Source organism: Micromonas pusilla (assembly GCF_000151265.4).
Source record: "Micromonas pusilla CCMP1545 genomic scaffold MICPUCscaffold_1, whole genome shotgun sequence".
In the NCBI taxonomy this organism is placed as follows: domain Eukaryota; kingdom Viridiplantae; phylum Chlorophyta; class Mamiellophyceae; order Mamiellales; family Mamiellaceae; genus Micromonas; species Micromonas pusilla.
This window is the reverse complement of record NW_003315882.1, coordinates 1,930,798-1,943,115: the sequence shown is the minus strand read 5'-3', so window position 1 is coordinate 1,943,115 and position 12,318 is coordinate 1,930,798. Positions and strand designations below refer to the sequence as shown.

Here is a 12,318-nt window from a genome sequence, read left to right as displayed (position 1 = left end):
TCACGCCGGGTTGTTCTTCTTGAACTCGGCCATGAAATCGACGAGCGTCTTGACGCCCTCCATCGGCATCGCGTTGTAGATGGACGCGCGCGCGCCGCCGACGGAGCGGTGCCCCTTCAGCGACTCCAGCCCCGCGGCGTTGGCCTCCTTCAAAAACTTCTTCTCGAGGTCTTCCCCGCCGCCGAGGGTGAACGGCACGTTCATGAGCGAGCGGTACTTCTTATCCACGGGGGAGACGTAGTACCCGTCGCTCCCGTCGATCGCGTCGTACAGCATCGCCGCCTTCTCGATGTTCATCTTCTCGACCGCCTCCAGTCCGCCCATCTTGAGAAGCTTCTTGAAGACCAGCCCGGAGGTGTACATGGTCCAGCACGGCGGCGTGTTGTACATGCTCTCGTTGTCCGCCATGAGCTGGTAGTCGAACATCGTCGGGCACGCGTCGGCGACTTCGCCGATGAGGTCGTCGCGGACGATGACGATCGCCATGCCGGCGGGGCCGATGTTCTTCTGGACGCCGCCGTAGATGACGCCGTATTTTTTCACGTCGATGGGTTTGCTGAGGTAGTTGCTCGACATGTCCGCGACGAGCGGGACGTCGCCGACGTCCGGAACGTCCTTGAACTCCACGCCGCCGATCGTCTCGTTGCTGCAGATGTGCACGAACTTCGCCCCAGGGGTGAGCTTCCACTCCGAGACCGGGGGAATCGTGGAGAAGTTGGAGTCCGCGGACGTCGCGGCGAGGTTGACGTCCACGTATTTCTTCGCCTCCGCGAACGCTTTTTTACCCCACGCGCCGGTGACGACGAAGTCCGCGACGCCGCCCTTCGGGGCGAGGTTCATCGGGATCGCCGCGAACTGCGACGACGCGCCGCCTTGAAGGAAGAGGACCTGATGGATGCGCGGGCGAGGGATCGGGGCGTGCGTCAGGATGGGGATCACCGCGCGAGAGGTGGAGGCGAGGAGGGATCGGAAATATCATCTCTCGCGCCGCAAAAAAAAAGTTTCGCGCGTCGATCGATCGAGCGAGCGAACGATCGAACCTTGTAGTTGTCCGGGATCCCCACGAGTTCGCGGAGGTCCGCCTCCGCCTCGGCCGCGATCTTCATGAAGTCCTTCCCGCGGTGGGACATCTCCATGACGGACATCCCCGTGCCCTTGTAGTTGATCATGTCCGCCTGAGCCTCCTCGAGGATGTCCAGCGGCAACATCGCGGGGCCCGCGGAGAAGTTGAACTTGCGCTCCGTCGCGGGTTCGGTGGCCACGGCGCGGGTCGCGACGGCGACGCGGCGCGTCGGCGCGCGCGCGGACGTCTTGGAGACGACCTTCTTGCCCGCGAAGGCGCGGGCGGGGAGGGTAACGCTGAGGGCGGCCATGGCGTGAGGGGGCGGATCGCGGAGACGCGGCGCCGGAACAAGACGAACGCGAAGCGGCGGCGACGTGCGCTTTATTCAAAGCCACAGACGCGCTCGGACGGGAAGATCTCCAAGATACGTCACATCGATCAGCAGAGCCCGGACGCGCGATGAGCTTCCGATCAAACGCGACCGATCGACCGATCGCGATCGACTCTCTCAAACCAAACCGAAGCGCCCTCTTCAGTTCGCGCGAGAAATAATCCAAACCAAACGCACAACGACGACGCGCGGCCCGCACGCGGCGCCACCGCGCGTCCACCCTCTTCCTCGCGACCCCACGCGCGCGCGGACGGACGGACGGACGCGCGAAGAAGACGCCGCCGCCCCGCCCTCATCGTCGCATGTCCGCACCCCCAACGCCCGCGACGCTCCCGGAGGAGCCGGAGAACCCACCCGGCGTGCACTCCGTCTGGATCATCAACAAGTCCGGCGGTCTCGTCTTCCGCGACGTGTACGCGGACATCGCGCCGATAGACACGAACGAGACGCTGCGCCTCGCGTCGATGTGGCACAGCATGCACGCGATCGCCGCGCAGCTCGGCCCGGAGCTCCGCGGCGAGCTCCCGAGCGAGGTGGGCATCGATCCGGAGCACGGCGGCATCGAGTGCCTAGGCGCGTTCTATACACTGGTCCCCGTACGACCCCGTTCGCGTGGTGAACGCCGATCCTTAAGGACTTTTCCCGGCGTGTCTCTCCGCCCACCTCTCGCTTTCAATCCCCGTCCTCGACGCCTTTCAACTCCAACTGACGCCTTTCAACTCCACCTCGCCATCGCTTCGTATGGAACGACCCTCAGAGACGGACGGCTTCCACCTCCACTGCGCGCAGACGCCGACGGGGACGAAGCTGATGCTGACGTGCGCGCCGGGGACGTTCGCGGACCACGACGCCGGGCAGGCGGTGTTGAGGACGGTGCGCGACCTGTACGCGGACTACGTGATGAAGAACCCGTTCTACGAGGCGGAGATGCCGATTCGATGCGAGCTGTTCGAGAAGCGCTTGCGCGACGCGATCGACGCGGTGAACGGGGCGGCGTGAGCGAGGGTCGCGGCAGAGGTCGGCGACGCGACGCGAGAGGGAGGGTGGCGCGCGGACGGATGGAGATGGTCGCCGCGCGCGTCGGGATATGATAGATGCAGCAGCCAGCACGTAGTCTTTAGTCTAGCGGCGGCGGGGCGGCGGCCGCGAGCGAAAATAAACAACCGATGGATGACTCGCGGGGCGCGCGACCAGTCGAGTCTTGAAGAGAAAGCCGCCTCGAGGCGACGCGCGTTACAACACTCACGATCTAATACTCGTCTTCTCGCGTTCGCGCTCCAGGCGGTCCCCCGGTCGTTCGCGCTCGTCTTCTCTCGACGAACGAACGAAACGAGACGAACGATCGCGCGTCGGGCGTTCAAACAGACGACGTCTTCGTCCCAAAAACCCTACTTCGACGCGTGATCTCGACGCATTAATACCCTCCCGGAGCGACGTCAAACCCGGATCCAAACCCGGACGCGTCCACGGGCGCGGCCGCGGCATCCCACCCCGCGGGCGCGGGCGCCTCGTTCCACTGCCCCGCGACGGGCACGGCGCCGCCGAACCCGCCCACGGCGCCGCCCGCCTGCTCGTCCCAAGGCTCCGCGCCGCCCGGCCCCGGCGGCGCGCCAAACGCGTTCGCGTCGTACGCGGGGGCGTCGCCCACGACCGCGGCCGCGGGTTCCTCCGGCTTGTCCTCGAGCTCCTCCGGCTCGCGGTAGAAGAAGAGGTCGACCATGACGTCCCACGGGTTCGCCGGGGAGATCGTGCCGCGCATCTGAAGCACCATGCGCGCGAGGAGGTAGTAGAGGCAACCGATCGAGTGCTTGGCCTTGTTGTTCGCGGGGATCGCGACGTCGACGAGCTTCAGCGGGGAGTCCGTGTCGCAGAAGGCGATCGTGGGGAGGTTCACGTACGCCGTCTCCGAGATCGGCTGCTGATCCGTGCGCGGATCCGTGAGCACGAGCACGCGCGGCTCGTGGAAACCCTCCTGAATCTGGTTCGTGTACGTGCCCGGAGTGTGGCGGCCCGCGATGGCTTTCGCGCCGGTGTACTGCGCGTATTTGAGCACCGCGCGCTGACCGTACGGACGCGCGGACTGGCAAACGACGTCGGCGGGGTTCTCGATCGCGACGAGGATGCGCGCGGCGAGCATGAGCTTGTCCCACGTCTTCCCGAGGTTGATGATGTAGATGCCGTCGCTGCGGCGTTTCCAGACGTACCGCTCCATCTGGAAGTCGCAGTTTTTCGTGCCGAGATGGCACCCGGCGGCGAGCATCATCTGGATGTCCGCCTCCTTTTGGGAGAGCTGAGACATGATGAAGGTGGGGTTCAAACGAATCCGACGGTGCGGGTACGACGGTGCGTTCGCGCCGCGCAAAGAGGGCGAAGACGCGGCGGTCGCGGTCCGTAAAACAATCGTCAAACCCTATTTTTTCGCTCGGCTCTTCACGATACCAGCATGGCACCCGCGTGTGCGGGAGTTCCCGGCCCGAACAGAACCCCTGACGAAAGCGTGACAGAACGTGTCGCGTCATCACTCCTTCGCGCGCGGTCGTGGATGTTCGCGGCGCTCGCGAGCAAACCGCGCGCGCGTCTCTTCCCCTCTCCGGTCGCCGTCCGTCGCCACACCGTCCGCGACGCGCCCATCGCGCGCGCGTTCTTCAAGAGCAAGAGCGCCGACGCGTCGTCGTCGTCCGCGGCGGATACCATGGGGACGAGGTACAAGGAGATTCGCGAGATCCTCCGCGCGCCTCCGCGGCACTGGGTCGGGAACGGCTTCCACGTCTTCCCCGTGTTCCACAACCGCGCGTTCACGAAAGAACTCTCCCCGTGGCTCATGTTCGACTACGCCGCGCCGAAGGAGTTCTCCCCCGGGTACGAGAGGCGCGGCGTCGGGCAGCATCCCCATCGCGGGTTCGAGACGATCACGATCGCGTGGCAGGGCGAGGTGGAGCACGGCGACTCCGTGGGCAACCGCGACGTCATCGGCCCGGGGGACGTGCAGTGGATGACCGCCGCGCGAGGTATCATCCACGAGGAGTTCCACAGCACGGAGTTCACGCAGCGCGGCGGCGTCTTCGAGATGGCGCAGCTGTGGCTGAACCTTCCGGCGAAGCACAAGATGGACCCGCCGCGATACCAGCCCATCCTCGCGAAGGACATCCCGGTCGTTCCTCTGAAGCCGGCGCGTTCAGAGGACGCGGGAAAAGTCTCGTCGAGTGGCGGCGAGTGCACGATCAGGGTCATCGCGGGGGACGAGAAGACGTACGGCGTCAAGGGCGCGGCGTCGACGCACACGCCCGTGGAGCTCCTCGACGTTCGCGTCGCCGTCGCCGACGTGGACTTCGACGTCCCCGTCCCTGACGGCCACAACACCGTGGTCTTCGTCAGGAGAGGCGGGATCACCGTCGGCGAGGGGAAGAAGAAGGTGGAGCAGCAGGGCGTCGCGCTGATGCACCTCGGCGGGGACACGTTGCGGTTGACCGCGACGGAGAAGGACACGGAGATTTTGGTCCTCGCGGGGGAGCCCATCGACGAGCCCATCGCGGCGCGCGGGCCGTTCGTGATGAACACGCACGAGGAGATCTCGCGAGCGAACAAGGACTTCATGAACGGGCTGATGGGACAGTGAGCGTGCTGTGTGGCGTGCGGCGATGAACGACGACGCGCGCGCGAGTGATGAGTTATCCGTCGACGCGACCTTCACGGTATCGTTACGTATTCTGTATTACGATTACGCGTACGCGCCGATGAAAAGCTTCCTTCTTTCTCCATACAGACGTCTACGGCGCGTCTTCCGTCGGATCCGTCGCTTCGCCCGCGACGCGCGCCGCTCTCGCCCGCCCGCCTAGCCTACAACCCGATCTTCTGCCCGTACAGCGACCTCAACAGCTCCGGGGTGAGCCCCGCGTCCGCGCCGCCGCCGCCGCCGCCGCCGCCGAGCCCGCCGATCTGCGGCCCCGTCCGCGCGCGTTGGTTCCGCTCGATCGCGTTGTCCCTCGCGATGAGCTGATCGTACTTGTCCCCGCCCCCCGGCGCGGCGATCTCCCCGCTCGTCAGCGCGACCAAGATCGCCCACGTTATGATCGACGACGGCAGGACGACGACGGTGAACAAGAGCGTCCATATCGTGTTCGTGAACTCTTGCTTCGACTGAATCGCCGTCGTGTCGTCGCCGACTTGTCGTCGGAAGTACTGCCACTCCAACTCCAGCAACACGTCGAAGAACCACGACACCGCGCCGACGCCCGGGGGTTTCAGCGCGTTGTAGAACACCGTCACCGCGAACTCGTCGCGCTCGCGCTTCGCCTGCGCGTCGCCGTCGGATATCGACTCCGAGCCGACGCGGTCGCCGTTTCCGGACCAGTCCCCGCTGCCGCTTCCGAGCCCTCCGTCTCCGAGGCCCATGTTGCCCGCCTTGTCCATGACCTTATCCTCGTGCGTCACGATCTTCCCGGCGTCGTTCACCTTGATCGTCGTGATCCCTTTCACGGAGTACTCCCTCTCGCCGGTCCACTCGCGACGGACGTCGTCGACCTCTTTCTTCAGCTTTCGGTACTCCTCGCCGTCGTAGTCGGGGAATTTCGTCTCGACGAAGTCGAGCATGGCGGCGTCCGGGTTGAACGCGCCGTCCCACTCCGCGCGCCATCGCACCAGAAGCACGCCGGGCTCTGGGCAGAACGCGCGCTCGACGTCGTACGTGAACTCCAGCAGCGTGCGCTTGATGAGCGGCCTCCACGCCTTCATGAGCGCGTTGTATTGCTCCGCGCCTCGAGCTTCGTGCACCTGCGACGTGTACACGACGTCGGGCGACGCCATGGACGGGTCCACCGCGAACATCTCCGCGCCGAGGTTCTTCCGCAGCGCGTCGCACGTCCTCAGCTGCGCGCTGAGGCCGGTCTCGCCGGAGAGGTCGTCCCACGACGCGTTCGGCTCGTCCGCGGAGGAGGACGCGCGCGGGGGGCGCGCGATCCGGCGACGATCTCGAGGTTTCGACGAGGCATCGGCGCCGCTCGTCGTCGTCGTCGGTATCCGATCGCTCGCGCGCGCGCCGCGCGATCGCGCCGCCGCGCACGCGCGCGCGCGACGCGACGTGGACGGCGACGACGCGTTACAGAGGCGGCATCGCGCCGGCGCGATCGACGTCGTCGCGGACATCGACGGACCTGCGGCGCTCTCGGCCAGCGCAGCGGCGCCCTAATGAGTGCACGTGCGCACCGCCAGAGTTTCGATAAAAGAGGACGAGTCTGACATGACGCAGCAGCGATTCTTCGATCGTTCGGTCGTTTGCACCGACGCGCAGCTAGACGTCTTATTACTACTCCACAAACCCTCTACACCCCCACCCACGTCACGTCGCGTCACTTCTTCGGCAACAGCGGGGTGAAATTTTCCGGGACGGACCACTTGTCCTTCGGGAGGTACTGATACACCCCCGCGGCGAGGTGCGATCGCCGCCGCTCCGGCGTGTTCATGTAATCCTCGTACGCCTGCTTCGTGCTCCACTGCTGCTTGAACGTGTGCTCGTTCACCCCGGGCCCCGGGTGAAAGTCGCAGGAAACGAACCCGGGGGCGGCTTTCATCGCGGTCTGCCGCGACGCCATCTCGTCTTTCAGGCGCTTCACGACCGCGGCGTCGCCGTCCGGGACGACGAAGACGTTCGTCGCGACGTACGGCTCGCCGTTCTCGCCGGGCTTTCCTCCCGCGCGCGTCGCGACGGACGCGGCACGGCGGCCGCGGCGCGGCGTCGTCTGTGGGACGGCGGAGAATAGGGGAGGGGGGATGTCGGGGTCAGATGGCTGGGGATCCGGCGGCTGGGGATCGCGGCGGCGGGTAGTGGTGGGGACGGGATCGGCGGCGATGGAAAATCGAGGACGAATCGGAGGGTTTGGTCTCGGGGCGGCGCGCGCGTCCTGTCGCGCGCGCGGAGAGCGCGCGTCGCGTCGAGGACGGAGGACGCACCCGCGAGGAGGGAGCGCGGACGGAGCACGGGGCGACGCCCGCGAGGGTGTGCGCGGACATGTCGAGAGCGCGGGGACGTTACGGCGCGGCGACGCGCGTGAAGGTCTGTCGACGAACGCGGCCGGGTCGTGGTGGCTGGGCGAAAACGGGCGTCGTGACGTCTCGAACGACGACCGATCAAGCCGACCCTGCCGATCGAGGGCACGTTCATCGATGAATTTTGCGTTCACCCTTCGAATCCTTTCGTTCACCCTAAAAATACGCGCTCCTGATTGGCCGACGCGGTTTGAATTCAGAACTGTGTGAAGGAGATACAATGCATCGGTCCGTTGAAGACGTCGCCGAATCGCGCGCGACGGGCTACTAGCGCCGGCGCGACGCTCCCGATATCGGACGCCGCCGCGTGCACGAACCGCGACGGGTGGGCGAAACCGGCGCCGCCGAGAGGGTCATCGCTCGACGACTCTCGGGGGGCGACCGGCATCGCGGACGCGCGGCGCGTCGTAAGGAGAGCGCGCGGAGCGCACGGCTCGCCGCTGCAGAGGTGGGTGGGCATACACACATCGTCGCAAATCGCGCCTCGATCGGATCGCGCGTGCGTCGATCGCGTCGTCGATTGTCGCCCCGCGCGCGCGGTTCCGTCCCGAACGCGAGCTTCTCTGCGAGCTCACGCGCGCGTGGGGGGGAATCGTCGCCGCGTTCGTTCGCGCGTCCGGAAGCGCGGCGGGGGAGGAATTAATCTAATCCACCGCCGGCGCATCTTTCTTCTCGCGCTCGATTCGAAGCGTCGTCCCCTCCGCGCGATCGCGCGCCGCGCGCGTCGCCGTCGCCGCTCCCCCTCGCGGTCACTGACGTCCTTCTCGTCCGCGCGCTTCTCTCGCGATTCCCGCAGGCGACATGGCGTCGGCGGTGGTGACGCCGACGACGGCGTCGAGGTTCACGCGACGGCCCGCGAGCGCGCGCGCGTCGCGCGCGCGTCTCCTGCGCGCGAGCGGCGTCGCGGGAACGCCGCTCGCGGCGCCGAGCGCGAGCCCGCCCGCGAGCGCGATCCGGTCGTGGACGCGGCGATGGCGCGTCCGCCCCGCGGGCGCGGCGTCGCTCGCGCCGCTGAGGCCCGTGACCGCGGCGCAGTGCGCCGCGGGTCGCTTCTCCGCGGATCGCAACAATCGAGTCGCGAATGACCGTTCCCCAAGCGGCGGCGGCGGCGCGCGAAGCGGCGCGCGAAACGTTCACGCGACGTTCACTCCGCGCGCGTCCACCGCGAACGCCTCGAACGCCCCGGACAACGACTCGGACTTCGACGCGGACGCGCGCGGCTACGCGCTGCCGCGCGTCCCCGTGACGATCACGAACGGACAGCGCGCGTTCGCGCTGTGGACGTGCCTCGCCGTCGCCGCCGCCGCGTTCAGCGTCCCCTTCGGCTTCGTGCGCTGGAACCTCTCCACGATCGCGCCGCTCATCTGGTGGAAGATGGGCCTCTCCACCGCGATTGGGACGACGCTCGCGCTGCCGTACTTGCTCGCGGTCGCCGCGCCGGCGGCGACGCACCGCGCCGGGTTCGCCGCGTTGCTTCGCGCCGCGTTCGGCGTCCGCGGCGCCGCGCTCCCGAGCCTCGCGCGCGGGCTCCTGGGGCTCGCGCTCACCGCGTTCGCGACGTTGATCGGCGGCGAGGCGACGTACGGTCTGTGGGGGGAGGTGATGTATCTGTATTTCGACGGCGCGCCGCTCCCGGCGGAGGCTCGCTTTGGCGCCTATTTCGCGTTTTGGGCGCTGCAGCTCGCGACGACGGCGGGGAAATCCGCGGGGAAGAAGGTCCTCGCGCTCGGAAGGACCGCCGCGGTCGTCGCCGCGGCGTACCTCGCGTGGTCCTGGAACGCCGGCGACGCCGCGGTCGTCTTCGACGCGACGATGAGCACGATGCCCGCGCTGAGCGAGGGCTTGGCGGCGTTCGTCCCCGAGCTCGGCGCCGAGTTTTGGAAACACGCCGCCACCGTCGCGGGTGTGTGGATGACGTTGGGGTCTATCGTCCCCGACTACGCGCAGCGGATGACCGACGCCGGCGAGGTAGCGAAAGGGCAGATTTTGCTCTTGCCCGCGCTCTCCGCGGCGGCGGCGCTCGTGGCGTCGTCGCTCGCGCAGGCGCCGAACGTGGCGCTGTACGGCGTCGTCGCCGTCGCGGCGCTCGTCACCAACGCGGTCGTCAACGTCGTCGGACCGACCGCGGCGCTGACCGGGAATGGTGACGGCGGGATGTCCCCGCGCGCGGCGGCGGTCGTCGTCGCGCTCGCGGCGGCGGCCGCCGCGCCGCTCGTGCTGACGTGGCAGCAGGTTGTCGCCGCGTCGTCGTGGGCGGTGGGCGTCGGGTCGCTGCTCGTCGCGCCCGCGGTGGCGGTCGCCGTCGCGGACTACTGGGTCATGCGCGACAGGGTCATCGACCGCGACGCGCTCGGGTCGAGCCCGGATTCGGAGGGGGCGTACGCGTATTTGAAAGGCGTGAATTGGCGCGCGATCGTGGCGTTCATCGCGGGCGCGGCGCCGGACGTGGTGTCGCTCGCGCCGGAGATTCTGGGCGCGTTCGCCGGGAAAGGCGCGGACGTGTTTTATTCCGCGTACGTCGTCAACATGGAGTACAGCAGCCTGTACTCCGTCGCGTACGCGTTCGTGACGTACGTCTTGCTCTCCACGATTTTCATGCCGGATTCGGTGAAGATGGCGAAAGCGGAAGCGAGGGAACGGGAGAACCGCAGGGGCGTCGGGAAAGAGGGCGCGGCGGCGTCCAAGCCGCCGCCGCTGCGGACGCGAGTGCCCGTGATCCCGCCGTCGCAGCCCGGGGAGCCGCGAACCGCCGCGGAGGAGGAAGAGCTCCAGTCCTACGTCGCGGACACGGTCTCCACCGCGGATCGCGTCGCGGGCGCGGTCGCGAAGGGGCCGTCCTCCAAGTCGGCGGCGGACGACGACGCGTCCGCGCCGTCGTCGACGCCGCCCCTCGCGGACGTCCCGGTCGTCATCAACAAGAACACGGTGAAGAACAACTTCTACGTCGCGCAAGAGATCGAGCGCATGACGCGGAAGATGCCGCTCCCTGACCCGGACGACGACGAGGAGATCGATTTCGATGTCGTGAAGCGCTTCTACGACGACCTCGAAGCTCGAATCGGCGACGCGCTCGCTCCGGCGCGCGCGACGCAACGCGACGCCCTCGACGCGATCGCCGCGCTCGCGGCGGAGCAGCGCTCGATGCTCGAGGGCCACGTCGCGGACGGCGGCGGGATGTCCATGGCCGAGGTGCGGTACGAGGTGTTCAAGATGAAGCAGCTCGTCGCGGAGGCGGAGACGGCCGCCGCGGTGGTGGCGAAGGAGCTCTCCGAGGCGTGGGCGTTTTTCGAGCAAGAGGGCGCGGAGGACGTCGGAGAGATCGAAGCGCGGCTGGAGTCCGAGCGCGCGTCGCGGAACCTCGCCCTCGAGCGCAGGTCCGTCCAGGTCGTGTACAAGCTCGTGGACGAGCGGAAGCAGCGCGAGGCGGACGCGCGGCGCGCGGCGACGGAGCAGGCGAGGGAGCTGAGAGAGTCCGCCGCGAAGAAGCGCGACGTCGACGCCGCCGCGGCGAAGGCGACGGACGAGCTCCGCGCGGAGGACGAGTCGCGGTCGTTCATTCGCAACTGGGCGCTCGCCGTGGACACGTGGATCGTGCCTCCCATCCTCGAGGTCCCGATGCTTCCGATGTCCGAGCAGGAGGCGGCCAAGCGCGCGGAGGAGGACGCGCGGAGGAGTCAGTACGAGTTCAACGCGCGGCAAGTCGCGGAGGAAGAGAGCCGCCGCCGCGCGGAAGAGGACGAGCGACGGCAGTCCGCGGAGAGCGACCTTCGAAGGCAGACGATGGACGAGGAACGGCAGATTGGCCAGGAAGAAGTCCGTCGCAAGGCTGCCGCGGACGAGATCCAGCGCCTGCGGATGATGGTCCTGGAGTCCACGGAGGGGTTAGAGAGCGCGCAGAGCGGCGCGGGCAAGCGCAGCTCGATGCGAATGATCGAAGAGGAGACGAACGTCGAGCGCGAGAACATGCGACGCGACTCGATGCAGGTGGAGATCCAGCGCCTCGTGGACGACATCGCGGTGATGGAGGAGAAGGAAGAGCAGCGGCGAACGGAGTTCGACGCGCGGTTAGAGAGCATGGCGAACGAGGAGCAAGCGCGGCGGGACGAGGAGGCGGCGAAACGCGTCGACTTTAAAGCCGACGCGGAGCGCGCCGAGGAGGAAGAGATGAAACTCCGCGCCGAGGAAGAGAAGCTTCGCGACGCGGCTCGAAACGAGCTCGACGCCGCGAACGCCGCGCTCGCGGCCGTTGTCGAAGAGACCGAGTCCCGACGCGCGGACGCGCTCATGAACATCCGAAAGCTCATGGACGAAGAGGCGCAGACGCGTGCGGAGGAAAACGCGCGACGCGGCGACGCGGAGAACAGCCTCGCCATGGCTGCGATCGACGAGCGCGCGCGGCTTCTCGCGGAAGAGGACGCGCGCCGCGCCGTGGAGAACGCGAGACGCGCCGACGCCGCGGACGCCGCGGGGGACCGCGCGCGATCCGAGCAGGCGAACATCGAGACGGAGGAGATGCGTCGGCAAGACGCCGACGACGCGGTTCGCGCCGCGGGGGGCGAGTTGGAGGACCTCGAGAGAGAGATCGCGCAGCGTCGGTCCGGGTTCGCGCTCGACGCGGAGGCGCGCAAGATTGCGTTCAAAGCCCTGGAGGACGACGAGGCGCGACGGAGGGCGTTCGCGGAGGAGGCGATGGCAGCCGCCGCGGAGGCGGAGGCGAGGCGCGTCCCATCTCATCACACTGGTTCCCATACGACCGCGTTGGCGTGGTGAACGCCGATCCTTAAGGACTTCGCCCGGCGTTTCTATCCGACCACCCTGCGGT

The 12,318-nt window shown here is 67.8% G+C and overlaps 7 protein-coding genes across 7 annotated transcripts in view; 3 read left to right on the top strand and 4 right to left on the bottom strand.

The window, feature by feature from the left end:
• Positions 1–9: 9 nt before the first annotated feature.
• On the bottom strand, positions 10–1,232 carry MICPUCDRAFT_24522 (uncharacterized protein; the record flags this gene model as incomplete). The annotated part of the gene is made up of 2 exons (XM_003055197.1): positions 1,041–1,232; positions 10–888 (listed from the first exon to the last, which is right to left on the bottom strand). Coding segments are annotated over exons 1-2 (1,047 nt in total), but the record flags the coding sequence as incomplete, so codon positions are not given.
• Positions 1,233–1,756: 524 nt separating this feature from the next.
• MICPUCDRAFT_12462 (uncharacterized protein) lies at positions 1,757–2,453 on the top strand (the record flags this gene model as incomplete). Its single annotated transcript, XM_003055719.1, has 2 exons — positions 1,757–1,987; positions 2,214–2,453. The coding sequence occupies 2 exons, from the start codon at positions 1,757–1,759 to the stop codon at positions 2,451–2,453; spliced, it is 471 nt and encodes a 156-aa protein (XP_003055765.1).
• Positions 2,454–2,868: 415 nt separating this feature from the next.
• On the bottom strand, positions 2,869–3,753 carry MICPUCDRAFT_13384 (uncharacterized protein; the record flags this gene model as incomplete). The annotated part of the gene is made up of 2 exons (XM_003055196.1): positions 2,869–3,021; positions 3,106–3,753. 2 exons carry the CDS (start codon positions 3,751–3,753, stop codon positions 2,869–2,871), a joined length of 801 nt encoding a protein of 266 aa, XP_003055242.1.
• Positions 3,754–3,983: 230 nt separating this feature from the next.
• On the top strand, positions 3,984–5,187 carry MICPUCDRAFT_49410 (uncharacterized protein). The gene has a single exon (XM_003055718.1). It carries the CDS (start codon positions 3,997–3,999, stop codon positions 5,068–5,070), a length of 1,074 nt encoding a protein of 357 aa, XP_003055764.1. The 5' UTR covers positions 3,984–3,996; the 3' UTR covers positions 5,071–5,187.
• MICPUCDRAFT_50789 (uncharacterized protein) lies at positions 5,143–6,628 on the bottom strand. The gene has a single exon (XM_003055195.1). The coding sequence runs from the start codon at positions 6,594–6,596 to the stop codon at positions 5,292–5,294; it is 1,305 nt and encodes a 434-aa protein (XP_003055241.1). The 5' UTR covers positions 6,597–6,628; the 3' UTR covers positions 5,143–5,291.
• A 171-nt stretch (positions 6,629–6,799) lies between these two features.
• On the bottom strand, positions 6,800–7,460 carry MICPUCDRAFT_38224 (uncharacterized protein; the record flags this gene model as incomplete). Its single annotated transcript, XM_003055194.1, has 2 exons — positions 6,800–7,189; positions 7,401–7,460. The coding sequence occupies 2 exons, from the start codon at positions 7,458–7,460 to the stop codon at positions 6,800–6,802; spliced, it is 450 nt and encodes a 149-aa protein (XP_003055240.1).
• An 837-nt stretch (positions 7,461–8,297) lies between these two features.
• MICPUCDRAFT_46414 (nucleobase:Cation symporter-1 family) overlaps positions 8,298–12,318 on the top strand; it is a gene marked incomplete at both ends in the record, with an annotated part of 8,331 nt that continues 4,310 nt past the window's right edge. Inside the window, one exon of the mRNA XM_003055717.1 lies at positions 8,298–12,218. Coding sequence (XP_003055763.1) covers positions 8,298–12,218 — 3,921 coding nt within the window. The remainder of the gene's footprint in view (positions 12,219–12,318) is intronic.